We start from the raw sequence: 18,214 nt of genomic DNA, 5'->3' as shown, positions 1-18,214 counted from the left end.
GTCGGCCGCTTCGAGGAGCTGTCAGCGCCCCGTCTGCGCCTCTATCCATACTCTTTGTTCGATCTGCGAGCTGCGTGCACCATCGCCTCGCCCCGCCCCGCCATGCATCTCTACAACCTCACACTCCAGCCGCCGAGCAATGTCACGGCTTCCGTCGTCGGCCAGTTCTCTGGCACACGCCAGCAGGAAATCGTCCTCGCAAAGGCGAATCGCATCGAGCTCCTCCGCCCGGACACGCAGACGGGCAAGGTGGCCACCGTCCTCACCCATGAGGCCTTCGGCGTAGTGCGCAGCCTCGCCAGCTTCCGGCTCACCGGCGGCTCCAAAGACTACCTCATCATCGGATCCGACTCCGGCCGCATCGTCATCCTCGAGTACCAGCCCAAGACCAACACCTTCGACAAGCTGCACCAGGAGACCTTTGGGCGGTCCGGATCTCGCCGCATCGTGCCTGGGCAGTACCTCGCCACCGACCCAAAAGGCCGCGCCGTTATGATCGGGGCCATGGAAAAGGCCAAGCTGGTCTACATCCTCAACCGCGACACCGCCGCCAACCTCACCATATCCAGCCCGCTCGAGGCGCACAAGCCCAGCGGCATCATCCACAGCATCGTCGGCGTCGACGTCGGCTTCGAGAACCCGCTCTTTGCCAGCCTCGAGGTCGACTACTCGGACGCAGACCAGGACCCGACGGGCAAGGCGGCCGCCGAGGCGGAAAAGGCGCTCACCTACTACGAGCTCGACCTCGGCCTCAACCACGTCGTGCGCCGGTGGTCGGAGCCCGTCGATCCGCGCGCCAACCTCCTCATCCAGGTGCCCGGCGGCTACAACCAGAACCTCGAAAAGTGGGACGGCCCCAGCGGCGTGCTCGTCTGCAGCGAGGACTACATCACTTACAAGCACCAGGGCCAGGACGAGCACCGCGTCCCCATCCCGCGGCGGCACAACCCGCTCGAGCGGCAGAGCGAGCGCCGCGGCACCCTCATCGTGGCCAGCGTGCTGCACAAGATGAAGAACGCCTTCTTCCTGCTGGTCCAGACCGAGGACGGCGACCTGTTCAAGGTGACGATGGAGCACGAAGAGGAAGAGATCCGCTCGCTCAAGATCAAGTACTTCGACACCGTGCCCGTGGCCGCCGGCCTGTGCATCCTGCGCGCCGGTTTCCTCTTTGTCGCGTCCGAGTTTGGCGCCCAGTACCTCTACTCGTTCCAGAAGCTCGGCGACGACGACGACCTACCGGAATACGCCTCGACCGACTACGAGGACCACGGCGCGGGCGCACACCCGCCGGCGCTACCGTCGTTTACGCCGAGACCGCTCGAGAACCTCATCCAGGTCGACGAGCTGCCGAGCCTCGACCCCATCCTCGACGCCAAGGTGCTCAACCCGCTGGGAGCCGACTCGCCGCAGATCTTTGCGGCGTGCGGCCGCGGCGCGCGGAGCAGCCTCAAGATGCTCCGCCACGGACTCGAGGTGCAGGAGGCCGTCAGCTCTGACTTGCCAGGCGTCCCCAACGCCGTCTGGACAACCAAGCTGACCAGGCGCGACGAGTTTGACAGCTACATCGTCCTCAGCTTCGTCAACGGCACGCTCGTGCTCAGCATCGGCGAGACGATCGAGGAGGTCTCGGACAGCGGCTTCCTCACCACGTCGCCCACGCTCGCGGTCCAGCAGCTCGGCGACGACGCGCTGCTCCAGGTCCACCCCCACGGCATCCGCCACATCCTCGCCGACAAGCAGGTCAACGAGTGGGCCACCCCAAGCTTGCCCAACGGCCAGCCGACGACGATTGTCGCATCGACGACCAACGCGCGCCAGGTCGTGGTGGCGCTCAGCAGCAACGAGATCGTCTACTTTGAGCTCGACATGGAGGGCCAGCTCAACGAGTTTCAGGAGCGCAAGGCCATGGGCGCGCGGGTGCTCACCATGAGCATCGCCGAGTGCCCCGAGGGGCGCCAGCGGACGCCCTACCTCGCCGCCGGATGCGCTGACTCGACGGTGCGCATGGTCTCGCTGGATCCGGAGAGCACGCTGGCCTCGATCTCGATCCAGGCCCTGACGGCGCTGCCGTCGAGCATCTGCATCGCCGAGATGCAGGACAACATCGTCGACCGGCACCACCCGACGCTGTTCGTCAACATCGGGCTGCAGAACGGCGTGCTGCTGCGCACCGTGCTCGACTCGGTCACCGGCCAGCTGACCGACACCCGCACCCGCTTCCTCGGCAGCAAGCCGGTGCGGCTGATCCGCACCGCGGTGCAGGGCGAGCGCGCCGTCTTGGCGCTCAGCAGCCGGTCGTGGCTGAGCTACTCGTACCAGTCGCGGCTCCACTTTGTGCCGCTCATCTTCGAGGCGCTCGACCACGCGTGGTCCTTTAGCGCCGAGCTGTGCCCCGAGGGCTTGATCGGCATCATCGGCAGCAGCCTGCGCATCTTCACCATCCCCACGCTCGGCACTAAGCTCAAGCAGGACAGCACGCCGCTTTCGTACACGCCGCGCAAGGTCGCCGCGCACCCGGACCGGAGCAACCTCCTCTACATTGCCGAGGCCGAGCACCGGACGCTGTCGCCGAGCGCGCGGCGGAAACGCGAGGCCGAGATGGGCGGCAAGGCGCTCAAGGCCGAGCAGCGGGGCGTCCTGGACCTGCCCGCGGCCGAGTTTGGCCTGATTCGCGCCGGGCCAGGGCAGTGGTCGAGCTGCCTGCGGGTCGTCGACGCCACCGAGGCGCAGTCGCTGCAGCAGGTCGAGCTCGAGGACAACGAGGCGGCGTTCAGCGTGGCGCTGGTCAGGTTCGCCTCGGCCGAGGGCGAGGCGCACCTGGTGGTCGGGTCTGGCGTCGACGTGCACCTCTCGCCGCGCTCGGTCGGAAAGGCCTACCTCAGCGTCTACAAGATCCTCGACGACGGGCGGCGGCTGGAGCTGATGCACCGCACCGAGGTCGACGACGTGCCGCTGGCGCTGCGGCCGTTCCAGGGGCGGCTGCTGGCGGGGATCGGCAAGTCGCTGCGCATCTACGACCTGGGCAAGAAGAAGCTGCTGCGCAAGAGCGAGAACCGCACCTTCCCCTCGGCCATTGTCCAGCTCGACGCGCAGGGCTCGCGGATCGTCGTGGGCGACATGCAGGAGTCGGTGCTCTTCGTGTCGTACAAGCCGCTCGAGAACCGGCTGGTGGTGTTCGCCGACGACACGATGCCGCGCTTTGTCACGTCGCTGGCGATGCTCGACTACGACACCGTGGTGGCGGGCGACCGGTTCGGCAACGTCTTTGTGCTGCGCATCGACGAGTCGACCAGCCGCTCGGTCGACGAGGACCCGACGGGCCTCACCATCATCCACGAGAAGCCGCTGCTCAACGGCGCCGCGCACAAGGCGAGCCTGCAGGCGCACTACTTTGTCGGCGACATCCCCACGTCGCTGTCGCGCGTCCGCATGGTGCCCGGCGGTCGCGAGGTGATCCTCTACACGGGCCTGAGCGGCACCCTGGGCACGCTGATACCGTTCGTGAGCAAGGAGGACGTCGAGACGCTTTCGACATTAGAGATGCACATGCGGCAAGAAGCCGGCAGCATCGTCGGTCGCGACCACCTCGCCTTCCGGGGGATGTATGCTCCTGTCAAGGCCGTCGTGGATGGCGATCTCTGCGAGACCTTCGGCCTCCTCTCTCCGCAAAAGCAGGCGGCCATCGCCGGAGAGCTTGATCGTACGCCGGCCGAGCTGAACAAGAAGCTCGCCCAGCTTCGCGAGGGGTCGACCGGATTCTAGGTGCCCTGCTCCTCCTCCTCCTCCTCCTCCTCCTCCTCCTCCTCCTCCCTTCCCCGCCCCCTCCTTTCCCTCTCCGCTCAAGCAACCGGCGCCCTACCGCTCCTTGACCGCTTCAGAAGTCGAGGTCGAATGCGTCACGCACGGTTCCATCCTGGTAGGACGGAGGAGGGGTGGCGTTGTCACGAAGAGCGGCGCGCAGCTCGCCAAGGTTGCCGTTCAGGGTGTTGATGAGCGTGCGTGCGGTCGTTGTGACGCTGCACCTCGAGCTTGCGTTGCTTGTAGAGGATGGCTGCGAACGAAGCTTTGTACAGGGCAAAGACTGGTGCGGCGAGGGGTGCGCGGTGGCATAGTGTTACATGCAATCCAAACGGTCAGGCGAGCGAGGCGGGATTTTACCTCTACTGCCTGACTCTTTGCACTCACAAAGGTAGAGGATAGCCACGCCGACCAGCCAAACGACGAGCGTGGGGACCTCCATGACGATGGTGTTGCTTGGGTGGTGCTTTGTGGGTTGTATAGCGTGAGAGGGTGTGGCTGGGTGTACCTTGAAGGCAGTCGAGGAGGCGAAGGGCTCGCTCGCTCGCTCTCGCGCTGGCCCAGACCGAGCCTCCACCTCCAGCAGGCCAGGCCAGGCCAGCCTCGTTCTTCCAAAGTCACACGAGCACGCGCGTGTCTTGCAGATCGGGAGAGAGCTGGGCCAGGCCAGCCAGGTAGGGTGAGCACTTCCCGATCGGATTTTCAGATTTTGAAATTTGGCGAGATCCGGCCCCCCGTACGTGAGACCGCCCAGACTGGCCGCCTGGCAACTCGCACCGGTCGAGCCGCGGCGCCTGCCCTGACCAGGCTGGCCTGGGATAAGATTGAGGCCAACCGCCCCAGCCTGCCAGGCCCAACCGGTGTCGCACCCCAGCTGCGCAGCTGGGGGTGGTCCCCGAGAACGACGCAACCAAGGTCCGCTTCAGCGAGCCCCTTTCTTCTTTCGATGCGTCCGCGTTGCAGCCCAGCGCGACCGAGCAAGCAAGCTACGGTAGACGGTCAGAGCAGCTTGACGGGCGAGCGAACGGTGGCCTCCCCCTCTCCAGCCCCAGATTTTCGCAGCGCCGCCAGGCCGCTCATGCATGGGCGTATTTGAGCTCACCACCTCCTTTCGGCCCACCACCCTCTGCTGGCCCGTTCGTTGTGCTCAGGAGGCAGGGGGCCTACGCTGCGCGCGATCATCGCGCCTGGCCCACGTCTTCGACCGACGAGAAAGGGACGTATGTAACTACTCTCACCTGCCGCGGTGCCGCCACTTCAGCTTCACGTACACGCACATGTCCCGGCGCTGAGCTGCGGCCCACATGGCTCCGGTTGTGCAGCGCCGGTGCATCACAACGCGTCGTTAGCGTGAGTACTGGCTGGCGAGCTCGTCAGGCGGCCTACCTACCATACCTGCCAGGCAGCAGATCGAGCCCATCGCGATCCTCGCCGTTACCGACGCGCGTGTGGCGATACTACGACGAGGGGATGGTGGGAAGAAGGCCGGCCTACCGTCACCTGCCGACCACCCCCTCTTGCCTGAGCCGCCCCACCCACCTATACGTACAGCGCAGCGCAGCCAACGCAGCGCAGCGTACGTGTTGACCGGTCCGGTCCAAGCGATCGCGAAGGCGACCCCAAATTTGGAGGCAGGCAGGCAGGCAGGCAGGCAGAGCTACCTATGGGGACGCCGCCGCACGAGCGAAGCCCCCATCTTTGCTTGCTTGCTCTGCTCGTCGTCTTCCACCGTTGCCTCGGCCGGCCGTCATGACAGCGGTCGGCGGCAGAGGAGTTGATGGCACACGCGTACTACCTACCGCTGCGCAACCGTTCGTCGGTTGCCCCGGTCGACATCATCCATGCTGCTAGGTCCGACCTTGCCTAGCTACAGCCGCCTGGCCGGCTGCCTGCCACCTTCCTCGCTCGATGCTGCGATATCCGCCGCCTCCTTGCTTGACGCTGGCTGTGATGGCAGCCAAGGCAGCTGCTGGCTGTTGAAAGCGGGCCAGCAGGCCGGGTAGGCAGGAAAGATCGGAGGGCGGCCTAAGCGAGGGCGCAAGCAGGCAGCAGGCAGGCTAGGCTAGGCAGGGCGTTCCCGCACGCGGCGAGAGGCAGGCCAAAGGCAGGCCAGGCTAGGGTCCCTTGGGCCGCCCGGACTGCTTGCTTTGGCGCGAGGCAGGCCAGATCGAGAGCGCAGATAGACCAAGACACGGGCGGCCGCCTTTCGCCTAGCCTCTGCTCGTTTGGACTGCCGTGGCCTCAGAGGCCGGCGCAGCTACGGTACGGTCGGTGCCGGTGTTCGCATGCGAGATCCAGAGAGGGTGAGGCGAATCTGTTTCGGGATCCCCTCGTCGAGCTGGGACGACATGTCTGCGGCGGTGGCCATCGTCCTGCTCTGCCTGGAGATCAAAGGGACCGAGACCTGGTCCGGGGCCGGCCTCGCTGGGGTTCGTCTGCCACAGCGGCAGCGGGGCGAGCCTGCCTGCCTGCTGCCTGATTGCCTGCCTGCCTGCAGATGGCAAGGACCCTCAAAATTTTTGACGCGCGCGGGCGGCCCTGCCTTTTGCAGGTTGAGCAGCCAGGGAGGAGAGCCGGGGCGCAGGCAGCGCCAGGCAGGGCAGGGCAGGGCCGGCCTCTGGCCTGCTTCGTCTGCGCTGGCCACCGTCAAAAAGACCAGAAGACGACGCAGGCAGGCAGGCAGGGGGGGGGCTCTCGTGCACGGACAGCACCGCCTGCCTGCAGCCCCTGACCCTTGCGCCGCGCTTCCCCCCCCCCCCCCCTTCGCATCATCGTTGGTGGTTGGTTGGTTGGTTGGTTGGTTGGCTGGCAAGCTTCCGTCCGTGGCCCTCGCCATCGTCTGCACCCATGGTCGTTGTCGCCACCGCCCCTTGATCACCACCACCACCACCATCACCACCACCACCCGCCTCGAGTCGCTTCCTGTTCGCCTTCAACGCCGCGCTCCCTGCTGCAGGTGTCAGCGACCCCACCCCTCCTGGCTTTCACCGACCACTCCCTTTCTCTCCCGACCTCTCGACGCGCGCCCCACCTACCCTGGCACACCTCGATGCTCTAGGACAAAGAGACGTACCTCGGCCCACCTCTCCGTCTAGCACCTCGACATCGTCCAACCACGGCGGAAACCCTGATATTACCGCCTCGCCCTATAGAGCACACAGCCGTCGCTTGCACCCACCTCGCGACACCGCTTCGGCAGAGCTCTCGCACTCCGCCCTCCGACCGCCCCCGTCACCACGGAAGCACCGCCATCGTCGAGTCTCCATCCGACGCCGCCATCCGCCTCGTGCCATTTTCCTCGTCATCCTTTGATCGCTGCTTCCTCTACTCCCCACCCGGCAGCCGTGTAAATCCCCGCTCCGGTCGGTCATCAGCTGGCACCTCTGCTGACCGCTATTGTCTCGGACCTCGGACCACTCGCCTTTCCGCACGCCACCACATCAGCGACACGGGCCCCTTCGTCTGATCTCGCGAACGATCAACCGAACGCTCGCCGGCGACCTTTGGTTTGCAGAGCTTCGCCCGCGAGTTCCTCTATCCGTCCTCTGCGATCGACGTCCCGGCAGCGTCACCCCGTCGCCCGCGCCTCATTAGAGTAGGCTCGGCCCCGTCCCATTTCGACTTCGAACCCTTGATCGCCCGAAAGCAGCCGCAAGGCCAGCCAACCGCACTTCGTCTTCATCGCCCCCGGCGAAACCCTCAGTCCGCCGCTTTGCTGGCCAAACCAGCGGCCTTTTGCCATCGCCCTCATCACATCGATACCGGCGAGCGACATCCAACCACTTCTCCTTTGTCCTGGGACTCCGTCCGCTGCCAGCCCACTCCGACGCGCTGAGCCTCTCATAGCGCCGTCTCTCACCAGGTGGATCGTCGTCCCGCCCAGGGCCCTCTGTCTTGCCCCGTCCTCCAGTTCCGAGACGCACGCATGTCATCATGTCAGCAGCGCAAGCCACACCAAGACCGACGACGCTGAATCTGTCGCTGGACAAGTCGCTTCCGCCAGCACCCACCGACCAGCTCGACGAGGATCAGCTTGACACGTTGGCGACGTCGACAGAGGATCCTCTGGTTCAGCTTCCAGACCGACCGGCTCTCCAGCGCCACTGGACCTCTGCCGCGCCGGAGGCCTCGACCGCAGCGGCCGCATCGCTGCAGAGTTACTTGGAGATCGAATCGCCCGAGGTCGTCAAGCAAAACCTCACGCCGTCATGGAGACCCCTCGACCTGTCTGCGGACCTGGCGGATACGACCATCGCCCTTGCCCCGACGGCTCGGCTTGGAAGGCAGGAGACCGTCAAGGCCGGGTCGTCGAACGACATCGACCTGACCCCTTCTCAGCTCCACCGGAAGGCCGACAGCGCCGATTCCAGCGGCCGCGACGGCACCGATGCGGGTGAGTACGACGCTGGTACTGGCAGGCGGGGGCCTACGACCCTGCTGCCCCACGCAAGAACCGCAGCACAGTTGTCAGCGCGCCCGGATATGCACTGACACGCCGACGCCCGTGTCCGTCTCTGCCGTTACCACACTCTGTTCATTATCGGCTTCAGATCACGCCACGCATCGCGACAGCTTCTTCAGCGCGGCCGCTCACCCTTCGCCGGAGACGTTCTTTTCGCCATGCATGCCGCCTTCCGGCTCTCCGGACATGGCTCGACGCTCCGCCTCCCAGAGCAGGTCCCGGTGCGGCAGTCGCGAGAGGAGCAGCACAGCTCGTGAGGCCGCTCAAGCGCCCTTGCACGGCCGTGTCAGGAACTTGTCGATGCACAGCACGTTGCAGCACGACCTCGGCGCTGCCGCCGTCGGGAATCCGTCGCCGGGAAGCATTGGCTCGACCACCCTCTCTGCGTTGGAGCGGACCTCGGGCTACTTCTCACACCTACCCGATCCTTCTAGCTTCCCGCTCCCGTCGTCCTCGAGGATGGGCAGCTACGCCGAGCCATCGCCCGGTGGTGCACGCCTGAGCCGCGGCGGCAGCAGAGGCAACAGCCACTATTCCTCCGACATGTCCGTGCGCAACTCGACCTCTACTCGCGGATCCCTTTGGACGGAGCGCAGCCAGACCAGCTGCAACACCAGCCCCGGAGGGCCACACAGCAGCCTCGGCTTCGAGCCATTTCCAAAGGACCACGGCGGCGCCGATGAGCCGGCCGAAGAGACTGAAGAGATCGACGAGCACTCGGTCGGCCTCGGCATCACCTCGAATGACGGGCTGGACGCGCTCAAGAACCGTCGCTCCGGTGCCTCTCCGGTCGTCCCATCCAACTTCGGCGGCGAGGGCTCGCCCGCCTTGTCGGGACCCTTTTCTCACCATCGAGCCCCCTCCTGGACCCGCAAGTCGGACCTGGCCGGCCTCGCCATGCTCTCCCTCGATGGCGGCGCCAACGCGCTGGATGCGTACCGACCCGCGATGGTGCGAACAACGAGCGAGCTCAGTCCCAAGGAGTTCCAGCGTAGCCGCCTCGCCGAGGACGGCACTCCGTTGCCGCCGCATGTCCCGCTGCGCACGCAGTCACGGCAGCGATGCTCGTCGGAGGCATCACACGGCGTCCCGAGGACCCACGCCAAGAACTCGTCTTCGATATCGTCGACCTTTTCGTCCTACAGCGCGTCCTCTAGCCGCATGAGCCCGAGCCTGCCCGTCTCGACCGATGACAGCATGGGCATTGGACTCAGCCGTACCCTCTCATCGTCGACGTCCTCCTCCTCGCTGTCGCTCTCCAGGATCTCTCGGGGCAACCCTCAGAGCCCGCCCAGATCGAGCTCGCTGAGGCAGTCCGAGTCGACCGCTGCCAACCCGATGCGCAACGGCTCGCTGCGTCGGGCCGCTTCGATCCGACGCAAGGCATTCACACCTCAGCCTGGCGCTGGCCCGACGCAGGCACCTCTGGCCGGCCTTGCAGCCCATGGCGAGCATCAGTTCGAGCCCGCGGCAGAGGTCAACGAACGCGCTCCGAGTTTCGAAACCACCTCTTCGAACTCGACGAGGCGGCCCGCCACCTCGGACGCGGCCACAGCGTCGACGCGCCCGGTCTCGGATGTCTCGATCAACAGCTTCCTGCAGGGCGCCGAGTTCAGCCATATCCTGGGAGCCTACGCCGACCGCTTCCGCTGGGACGAGGACGGCCTCTATGGCTTTGACGAGTCGGCAGAGACCGAGGACGAGCTCTCGCAGGCGGTCAAGACGGCGCAGGACGGAAGCGCAGCAATCGTTCACGCCAACGGCCGCCCCATCGCCGAGGTCGAGAAGGAGACGGGCCCGAACACGACCCACCTCGTCCTCCGCGACTGTTCGGACCCGAACGTGCTGGAGGTGCTGGAGCGGGTCCTACCCTCGACGCAGAGGCTGCTGGTGCTCGACGTCTCGGGTTGCAAGCTCGACAGCCTGCCGCTCGCGCTCGGCAACTGCCTGGGCCTCGAAGAGCTCGACGTTTCTCGCAACCCGCTCGGCGAGGTTCCTGACTTCGTCTCGAACCTTCGGGCGCTCCGCGTCCTGTCGGCCGACAACGCCGGCCTGCGCGCGCTGCCGCAGAGCCTAAGCAGGCTGCAGGAGTTGCAGTGCCTTGGGCTGCGCAACAACCTTCTCACCCACCTTCCGAACTGGCTGCATCGCCTCGGCAAGCTCGATCGCCTGATGCTCGAAGGCAACGCCTTCAAGGGCGTCTGGCACGACGTGGTGTCGCCCATCCTCGCCTCGGCCGGTAAAGATCGCGCCCCGGAGACCGAGACGCATCCTGCCCGCTCTTCGTCCGGTCTGCCGCATCCACCCGGGCCCGCGTCTCCGACGTCGCGCTCCCTGTCGGCTCGTCGGCTTCGCAGCATCGGCGACTTCCACAAGGCGCACTGGGCATCAGACACCTCGACTCCCACTTCGCCCGAGGACGAGTCGACCGCGCCGTCGAGCGCAGTCTCGCCGACGTCCGGAGGGGGCAGCCGCTTGCCGTTCAGCAGCTCGGCTGCAGACGTCAACGACGGCATGTCGCAGTTTGGCGCGCTCTCGGAGACGTCGTCGACGCCCGGCTCGCGCCCAGACAGCCGCCGGGGCTCGGAGGCGTTTGAGGACGCACACGGCGGACCGGGCAAGTGGGGTTTCCTCAAGAAGATTGGCCGCAAGGCCTCGAGCTCGAGGCTCGGCGTCATGTACACCGACCACATCGCCGCTGGCTCCGAGAGCCGCACCCTGTCGCCCAAGCCCTCGCGCGCCACCCTGCGCAACTCGGGCGGAGCTCCCACTCGCCCGCGGTCCCGCAGCGGCTCCTCTTCGGCCCTCGGCTTCCGTGGCTCCATGTCCCCGCCCCCGCTGCCGCCCGCTAAGCTGGTCACCCTGGCCGAGTCGGGCCTTCAAATCCCCACTCAGGTGCCCATGACGCCGTTTTCGCCGGCTTTTCCGCCAAGCTCGACAGCCACGCCCGCCGCGCCTGCGGCCGACGGCGTCGCGTCGCTGGCGGCGACGTCCAGGCAAGCCAGGAGACGGAGCTTCCTGCCCGTCCACGGTCTCGAGGCCATCGCGAACGCTTCGTCGACTGCTGCGACTTCGGCAGAGGCGGTCGAGGAGCTCGACGCTGCGGCTCTAGCCCGACACCGTCAACGTCTGCGTGCCCTGATGCACTACCTCCGCGACCTTGAGGATCTGACCACGGTACGGCCGGTGCCGGCAAATGGCAGTCCGGTGCTCAGGGAACAGGCTAGCCTGACCGACGCCTCTTCCGCAGACAGCGTTCCATCGCCCATGACCAGGAACTCGAGCATAGCAAGCGGCGACTCGTCGGCCTCGAGCATGCTCTTCCGGTCGTCTGCTAGTCTGGCATCGACCTCGGCCTCGACACCTTCGGCGGAAGACGGCGCCCAGAGGCGTTCTGCGTCTTCATCGGAGGATGCCATGCTGGACCTCAACGTCAAGGACGATTCGGTCCGACGCATGCGCATCATCGACGAGATCGTCCGGACCGAGGAGACCTACGTGCGAGGACTCCAGGAGCTGGTCGAGATCTACGTCAAGCCTGCCCAGCTACCCGCTGACGGGCAAGGAGGCGCGCCGGTCGTGCCGCAGTCGGAGCAAAGGGCCGTGTTCGGCAACGTCGAGGCCATCCTGCGCTTCCACGCTGAGGTCTTTCTCCCGGCTCTGCGTTCCGCCGCTCGCCCGCTCCTCGATGGCAAGCTCGACCACACGGCCGACGGCAGCTCGGACTTCACCGCCGCGGTGGCTGAGAGCGTGGCGAGCGTCTTCACCCACCACGCCGCCTTCTTCAAGATGTACATGAGCTACATCAACAGCTGCGATTCGGCCCAGATGCGGATCAACGTGTGGATGGCGCCGACGTCGGTGATCAACGCCGCCTCGGCCTTCAAGTCCAACAGCCTTGGCGTCCAGCACGCCGCGGGAGGCGGCGGTTCGAGCCTGGCCGGCACGCCGCTCGGCTACGACTTTGGTCTGACGCCCACCCAGCGCAAGAAGATCAAGGCGTTCATGAAGCGCTGCCGCACGCATCCGCGCCACTCGCAGCTCAACGTCGAGAGCTACCTCCTGCTGCCGGTGCAGAGGATCCCGCGCTACCGCCTGCTGATCGAGGACCTTGTCCGCAGCACCGACCCTTCGCGCCTGCGGTCGCCCGACGCCCTCTCGAGCGCGCTCGATCACGTGTCGAGGATCGCATCCAACGTCAACGAGAGCAAGCGCCAGTCGGAGCAGGACCGGAGGCTGTTGGCGTGGCAGTACCGGATCAGGGGCGCATTCGACAGCCCGCTCGTCCAGCCACACCGCCGCTTGGTCAAGGATGGGCCTCTGCGACTGCGGAGGGTCGTCAAGCGGGTGCCTGGCTTCATCCGCCAGGCCCTCCCGTGCGCGACAGGCTCCGAAGCGGCGCAGCCGAGATCAGGTGACTCTGCTCAGGTGATGCAGGTCGACCACCTGACGCAGTCGAGCCAGAACCTGGCGCTGACGGTGCTGCTGTGCAACGACGTCGTCGTGCTCGTGAACGACCCCTCGGGCGGACGGGACGCGTCATCGCCGGTCAGCCTGTACGCGATGCTTCGCCTCGAGAAGCCCGTCGAGATTGTCGGCGGACTGAATCTCAGGCTCGTCGATCGCAAGGGCATCATCTACCTGTCCGCCGGATCTTCAGACGAAGCGATCGCCTGGAAGACGGCGCTCAACGCCCAGCTTCCTTGACCTTCGAGGTTGCGCCCACCTTGGCAGCAGCCACTCCATCGCGCCCACGTCACGCTCAGTCCGGGCGCCCCCCCGTCAACTCGCCACCCTGATGCTCAGGACGCATCACTGGCTACCCTCGTCTGGCCTCGCTCCGCGGCCCTTCCTCGACCTCGGGCGCCCAGCCATCCTCTGCCGTTGTTGCATGGCTCGAGGAGCGAGGCAGGAGTCCTTCGACATTGGCGGGCGATCCACCGTCCTTACTCTTTCTCCCTCGGCCGGACCTGGCCGCCCACATTCTTTGCATCTGCACCCGAGGCCCACCGTTCCGATCGACTCGGCCGCTTCCGCTCCTTGAGTCTATCGTCGATGGCTGCCTCTCTCGTTGAGCCTAGCTTGGCAAAGAGGCATGCCTTTCGCCCCCAAAAAACCACACACAGCGTCACCTAGTCACGTTCAGCATCTGTACACTAAGCGTCTCTTGTCGAGACGACCTCTCATCGTCCCAGCATCCGGCCAGCCCGCCCTTTTGCGAGACTGTTAGATCGCGAGCGGCCAGGGGCTGGCCAGCATCTCATTACTGCTCTCTTCTGCCGTCGCGTGGCGTGGTCTGCTGGGCCGTGGTCGTGCGGAGGAGTCGCCGTGAATCGGCAGCAAGACCTGTGGGCCTCTCGGGAGGCGAACAGAGCCAGGCAGGGACGGAGAGCGATCGGTTATCCTCGTTGAGCGAGGCGGCAAAAGGGAAAGGCAGCGTGCTCGATGAGCATTCCAAGTGCAAATGTGGCTTGGCGGGAGGCCGATACCGGAAGCGACGACGCGGGGCGAGACGTCGTCGTCAGTGCGGCCAGAGGAGGGAGTGGGGGCAGGGTCGTCTCTCTCTTGCGTCTCTTTTTTCCTCGGCAGACGGCTTGGCCGAGCGAAACTGGGTGGCTCACTCAGGCCGCGCTGCCAGCAAACGCCCACCGGCGGACCCTGGCCGAGAAGCGTTGGCCAGTGCGGCGCCGCCGGCCTGTTGGACTCACTCAACTCCTGACCTTGAGCTCCCTCGAACGCTCAACTTCGCGCGGTCACATCGTCGTCGCCTCTTCAACTTGCCTCCGACACCACGCCGCTGTTCCTCCTGCCTTCACTCGCGCTTGCCTTCCCCCTGCCCTCGACAGCACCGCCAGCTACGTTGCAAGCTCGCTGGCCGCTCTCACACCGCTCAAAAAGCAGATGACAGCGTGAGCCGGTATGGCCTCGCCCGAGTCGCCCGCTTCCGGAGGCCTCCGACGACGCGGAGGCGGCGGCGGCTCCATCTCTGGCCCAGGGGTGAGTCTAGTCCGCTGCTGGCTCAGAGCGGCGCACGGCCGGCGCTTGGCCGGCGCATGAGGCACCGCATGCTGACCCACGTCACCACCGCCACCTCTTTCCACCGCCTGTCTCGCACAGGGAGGCGGCCACGCTCGCGTCCCCTCGGACGGCTTTGGTTCCTTTGTCGAGGCTTCTACCATGCCGCCAATAGGCATCGATGCAGGGCCCAGCTCAGCTTCATCGCCGCCGCCGCCGCCGCCGCCCCCGGCTGCTTTTGATCCCGGCCTCTCCGAGCCCCTGGACGGCACCCGATCCGCTCGCCGTTCTCCGCACCCAATCATCACCGCTCATCAGCATCAGCAGCCGCATCGACAGCCGTCAGCGATGTTCGATCACAGTGCGCCGCCCACGGCTGCCGCCGACGACGACTGGCAGACGGGCGATCTGGTCCAAGACTTCTCGCCCCTATCGCCGCGCTTCCCGTCCGTTGGCGCCAGCCTCACGCGGCCGAGCCCGAAGAGGACTGCCTCGTCCGCCTCGCAGACCCATCACTGGGACGATTGGGACTCGTTCCTAGCGTCCCATACAGGCGAGCTGCCAGGGGTCCAAGGCGGATCTGCAACATCTAAGGCCGCCACGCCAGCAGCTCCGGCGACGCACAACCCGGCCGACGATGCCTTCTTCGACGCCTTTGACATGGCGGCAAAGCACCAAGAGGCCCATCGGGCGCCTTCGCCGCCCATCATCGACCTGCGAGAGGTAGAGCGCAAGCTTAACCTCAAGAGGGCCGCGTCTCACCGCCAGAATGGAAAGGACAAAGCTGCAGACGTCCCGAAAGAGGAAGAAGACTTCTTCGACGCCTTCGAGAGGGCTCCGCAGAGGGCTCTGGGACGAGGCAGCTCGCTCCATCTGGAGCCATCGCAGCTCGAAGACATCCACGACGCCCGTACGAGCCCCATGCGCCCGCACTCTGACAACCAACCAGACTACTTTGACTCGTCCGGCACGACGAGAACACAGCCAGCCGGAGAGGCCCATGCCGCTGTCTCGATCCCGCGCTTGGCCACCTCGCCTACAGAAAGCACCTCGCCCAGCAGCTGGACTGGCAGCCTCCGCAAGACGTGGACCTCACTGCGAGGCCTCTCGGGTGATCTCGTCAGCCACCTGCCCAGTGCCAGCGATTTTATCGTCCCTCCCGAGGAAGGCGACCACACGCCGGGGACGCACGATGCCAAGCCAGGCGGAGGTCTGCTGTTTGCTTCAGACGACCGACGAACGAGCAGCCCATTGAGCGCGACCGAACGTCGCCCAAGCGTCGAGAGCAGGCGCTCGCCGCTCGCCTCGTCCACGTCCTCGCTCGGCGCCGCACCCAGCTCGGGACCGATGCGGGCGCGCGACCTGTTTGCCTCGCCGCCGACGCAGACAGCCCCGAACACCCTCAGGCGTGCGCCGTCGCATTCGGCATCGATGCCCATCTCCGGCGCTCCCGGCTTCGACGCCTCGAGCAGCCGCCAGTGGAACACGGGCCATTGGACCCTGGACGCAAAGCAGGCCAAACGTGCGATCCCGGTCACCCTGAGCGATCGGCGGCCAGAGACGGAGAGCGTGTGCGAGCCCTGGCACGCGGCGCGGATCCAGGCTGCGCTGCCGCCCCGCCTGCAGCTCGGAAGGCAGTGGAAGCTGCTCTACTCGCTCGACCAGCATGGCATGAGCCTCGCCACCCTCTACCACCGCGTCTCCCAGGGCCTGGACCCCTCGTCGACGCGCAAGGTGTCTGCGGGGGTGCAAGAGGCGGAAGGGTGGCTGCGCGGCGCATCTGCGGCGACAAAGGCGGCCATGGGCGTCGAGGGCGGAGGCCAGCAACCCCGCGTCAAGCACGTCGGTGGCGGCATCTCGATCCAGGACGCCGGCCTGGTCATCGCGATCAAGGACGACAACGACAACGTCTTTGGCGCCTACGTCAACGAGAAGCTCCGGCCGCAGCAGCACTATTACGGCAGCGGCGAGTGCTTTCTTTGGAAGACTTTCAGGCGGTCCAGAGCGGAGCTCGACGCGCTCGCCAAGTCGGGCCGTTCCGATGCCGACGACATTGGCGGCGGCGAGGACGAGGCGGTGGCGTCTTCTTCGCACAAGGGCAAGGCGGTCGAGACGTTCCGTTGGACTGGCAAGAACGACTACATGGTGCTCACCGAGTCCGACTTTCTCTCGGTCGGCGGCGGCAACGGCAAGTTTGGGCTGTGGATCGACGGCGCGCTCGAGCGGGGCGTCTCGTCGCGCTGCCCGGCCTTTGACAATGCGGTGCTCTGCGACGACAAGCCGCGCCGTGCGGAAGCGGCCGACGACGAGCGCGAGGGCCGATTCGACTGCATGGGTCTCGAGGTGTGGGCGGTCGGCATCGATTGAGCGTGCGGCCCTTTTCGCCCCTAGCACATCTTTCCGCACCGAGCGGCAGGCAGCGGAAACGTCAAAGGAGCTCGAGCGTCGAAAGGGGAGGACGGCGGGCAGGCATCCCCGCCTCCCTCTCCCTCGTATATATAAGCTGCCGTGCTTGCCCCTGCCTCCTTCCCCCCTCTTTTTTTTTCCTACCCATCGGCATCTTTGACCACCACCACCACCACCACCGACATCATCGTCACCATTCCTGTCGCTTTGCACTTGGCCCGTTCACTCCCGTGTTCGACATCACATTATGGTCATCATGGACTCGATCAAGGTGAGAGGTTCGTCCGCCTGTGCCGTCACCACGAGCCGGCGAATGCTCAACCGCTGCCCTATTCTCATCTGCGACTGTGGCGACAGCGCACTGGCCCCTCGACCTGCAGCTCAACGGGCCTAGCTGCCGTATCCGCGGGCCTGTCGAGCAACCAGAGCAGCACGGTGGTGAGTTTGGTCAAGGAGCCGTCATTCTCCTTTGCCCGGCGCCCTCTGAGCCCAGAAGTCTCTTTACCTCGTCCAAAACAGAAGCGAGAATGCTCTACCATGTCGGCAGTCAAGAGCGAGCCTGCAAAGGCCCCCACACTCCCAGACCTTTCCTCGGTACGCGCCAAATCCGAGGGGGATGGTACGCTGGGACTGGGCATCAAGGAGGAAGACAAGGTTCGGGTAAAGGTTGAAGATCGGAAGAGGCTGGCGGCGTCGCTGCCCGCCTGGCTATGGCGACATCGCAGAAAGCGCGCGATGGCAGCGGCGGCGGCGGCGGCGGCGGCCACCAGTACCGGCAAGCGCTCGGCTCGGACCCGATCCCGGACTCCGGCCGCAGCCACTTTGACGCCCGCCCCGACTGCGCACCTCGATGCTGGCGTGTCGCAGCCGGTTCGGCCTGACTCAGTCGGCACGCCCGTCCTCGTTCCCGTGGACCGTGTCCGCGTCGGTGTCGAGACCATCGACGTCGATGCCGATATGGACGCCGACCTCAACGCCGACGTCGACGCTGCCGAGGCCGTCGTGGAGCGACGCGGTGAACAAATCGATCTCCGTTCGACGCAGGACGACATCGTCACCCCACCTCCTCCGCCTCCCGCTTCGCAGCAGCGCGAAGAAGGTGCAGCCCAACGCAATCCACCTCTCGACGCCATCTCTGTTTCCTCCCGCTCCCCTCCTCCCTCGGTCATCGACCTCGACCCCAACTCTGACGATGACGACGACGACGACGACGGAAGTACCATCTCAAACGTCGCGAGGTCGTCGTCCCCTCGTCTTCCTCCTCGAGATGACGGTCGAGTTGCCGCCACTCCCAGCCCCGCCCCGCAGCAGCAGCAGCAGCAGCAGCCGCAACGCCGATTTACGGTCCGCCTCACCCTGGAAGAGGTCGAGGGCGGACAGCGGTGGGCGCACACCGACTCGATGCTCGTCGCCGACTCGCCCTGCGAAGGCGCCGAGAGCAAAATGCAGCGCGCCTTTGAGAAGGCCATCCGCGCCTTCACCAAGCTGTAGCTCCGGAGGGGGCCGAAGCGCAGCGCACAGGGACGGGGGCCC

General features: G+C 66.1%; 4 protein-coding genes across 4 annotated transcripts; all 4 read left to right on the top strand.

The window, feature by feature from the left end:
* Nucleotides 1–102: 102 nt before the first annotated feature.
* Nucleotides 103–3,762, top strand: PFL1_03466 (uncharacterized protein; the record flags this gene model as incomplete). Its single annotated transcript, XM_007880983.1, has 1 exon — nucleotides 103–3,762. One exon carries the CDS (start codon nucleotides 103–105, stop codon nucleotides 3,760–3,762), a length of 3,660 nt encoding a protein of 1,219 aa, XP_007879174.1.
* A 3,969-nt stretch (nucleotides 3,763–7,731) lies between these two features.
* Nucleotides 7,732–12,967, top strand: PFL1_03465 (uncharacterized protein; the record flags this gene model as incomplete). Its single annotated transcript, XM_007880982.1, has 2 exons — nucleotides 7,732–8,191; nucleotides 8,349–12,967. The coding sequence occupies 2 exons, from the start codon at nucleotides 7,732–7,734 to the stop codon at nucleotides 12,965–12,967; spliced, it is 5,079 nt and encodes a 1,692-aa protein (XP_007879173.1).
* A 1,212-nt stretch (nucleotides 12,968–14,179) lies between these two features.
* On the top strand, nucleotides 14,180–16,642 carry PFL1_03464 (uncharacterized protein; the record flags this gene model as incomplete). Its single annotated transcript, XM_007880981.1, has 2 exons — nucleotides 14,180–14,257; nucleotides 14,378–16,642. The coding sequence occupies 2 exons, from the start codon at nucleotides 14,180–14,182 to the stop codon at nucleotides 16,640–16,642; spliced, it is 2,343 nt and encodes a 780-aa protein (XP_007879172.1).
* A 286-nt stretch (nucleotides 16,643–16,928) lies between these two features.
* PFL1_03463 (uncharacterized protein) lies at nucleotides 16,929–18,172 on the top strand (the record flags this gene model as incomplete). Its single annotated transcript, XM_007880980.1, has 3 exons — nucleotides 16,929–16,952; nucleotides 17,039–17,119; nucleotides 17,201–18,172. 3 exons carry the CDS (start codon nucleotides 16,929–16,931, stop codon nucleotides 18,170–18,172), a joined length of 1,077 nt encoding a protein of 358 aa, XP_007879171.1.
* Between the last annotated feature and the right edge of the window lie 42 nt (nucleotides 18,173–18,214).

This window comes from Pseudozyma flocculosa (assembly GCF_000417875.1).
Source record: "Pseudozyma flocculosa PF-1 unplaced genomic scaffold scaffold00010, whole genome shotgun sequence".
Classification (NCBI taxonomy): domain Eukaryota; kingdom Fungi; phylum Basidiomycota; class Ustilaginomycetes; order Ustilaginales; family Ustilaginaceae; genus Pseudozyma; species Pseudozyma flocculosa.
The sequence above is the reverse complement of the archived record's forward strand: the minus strand, read 5'-3'. Positions and strand labels throughout refer to the sequence as shown.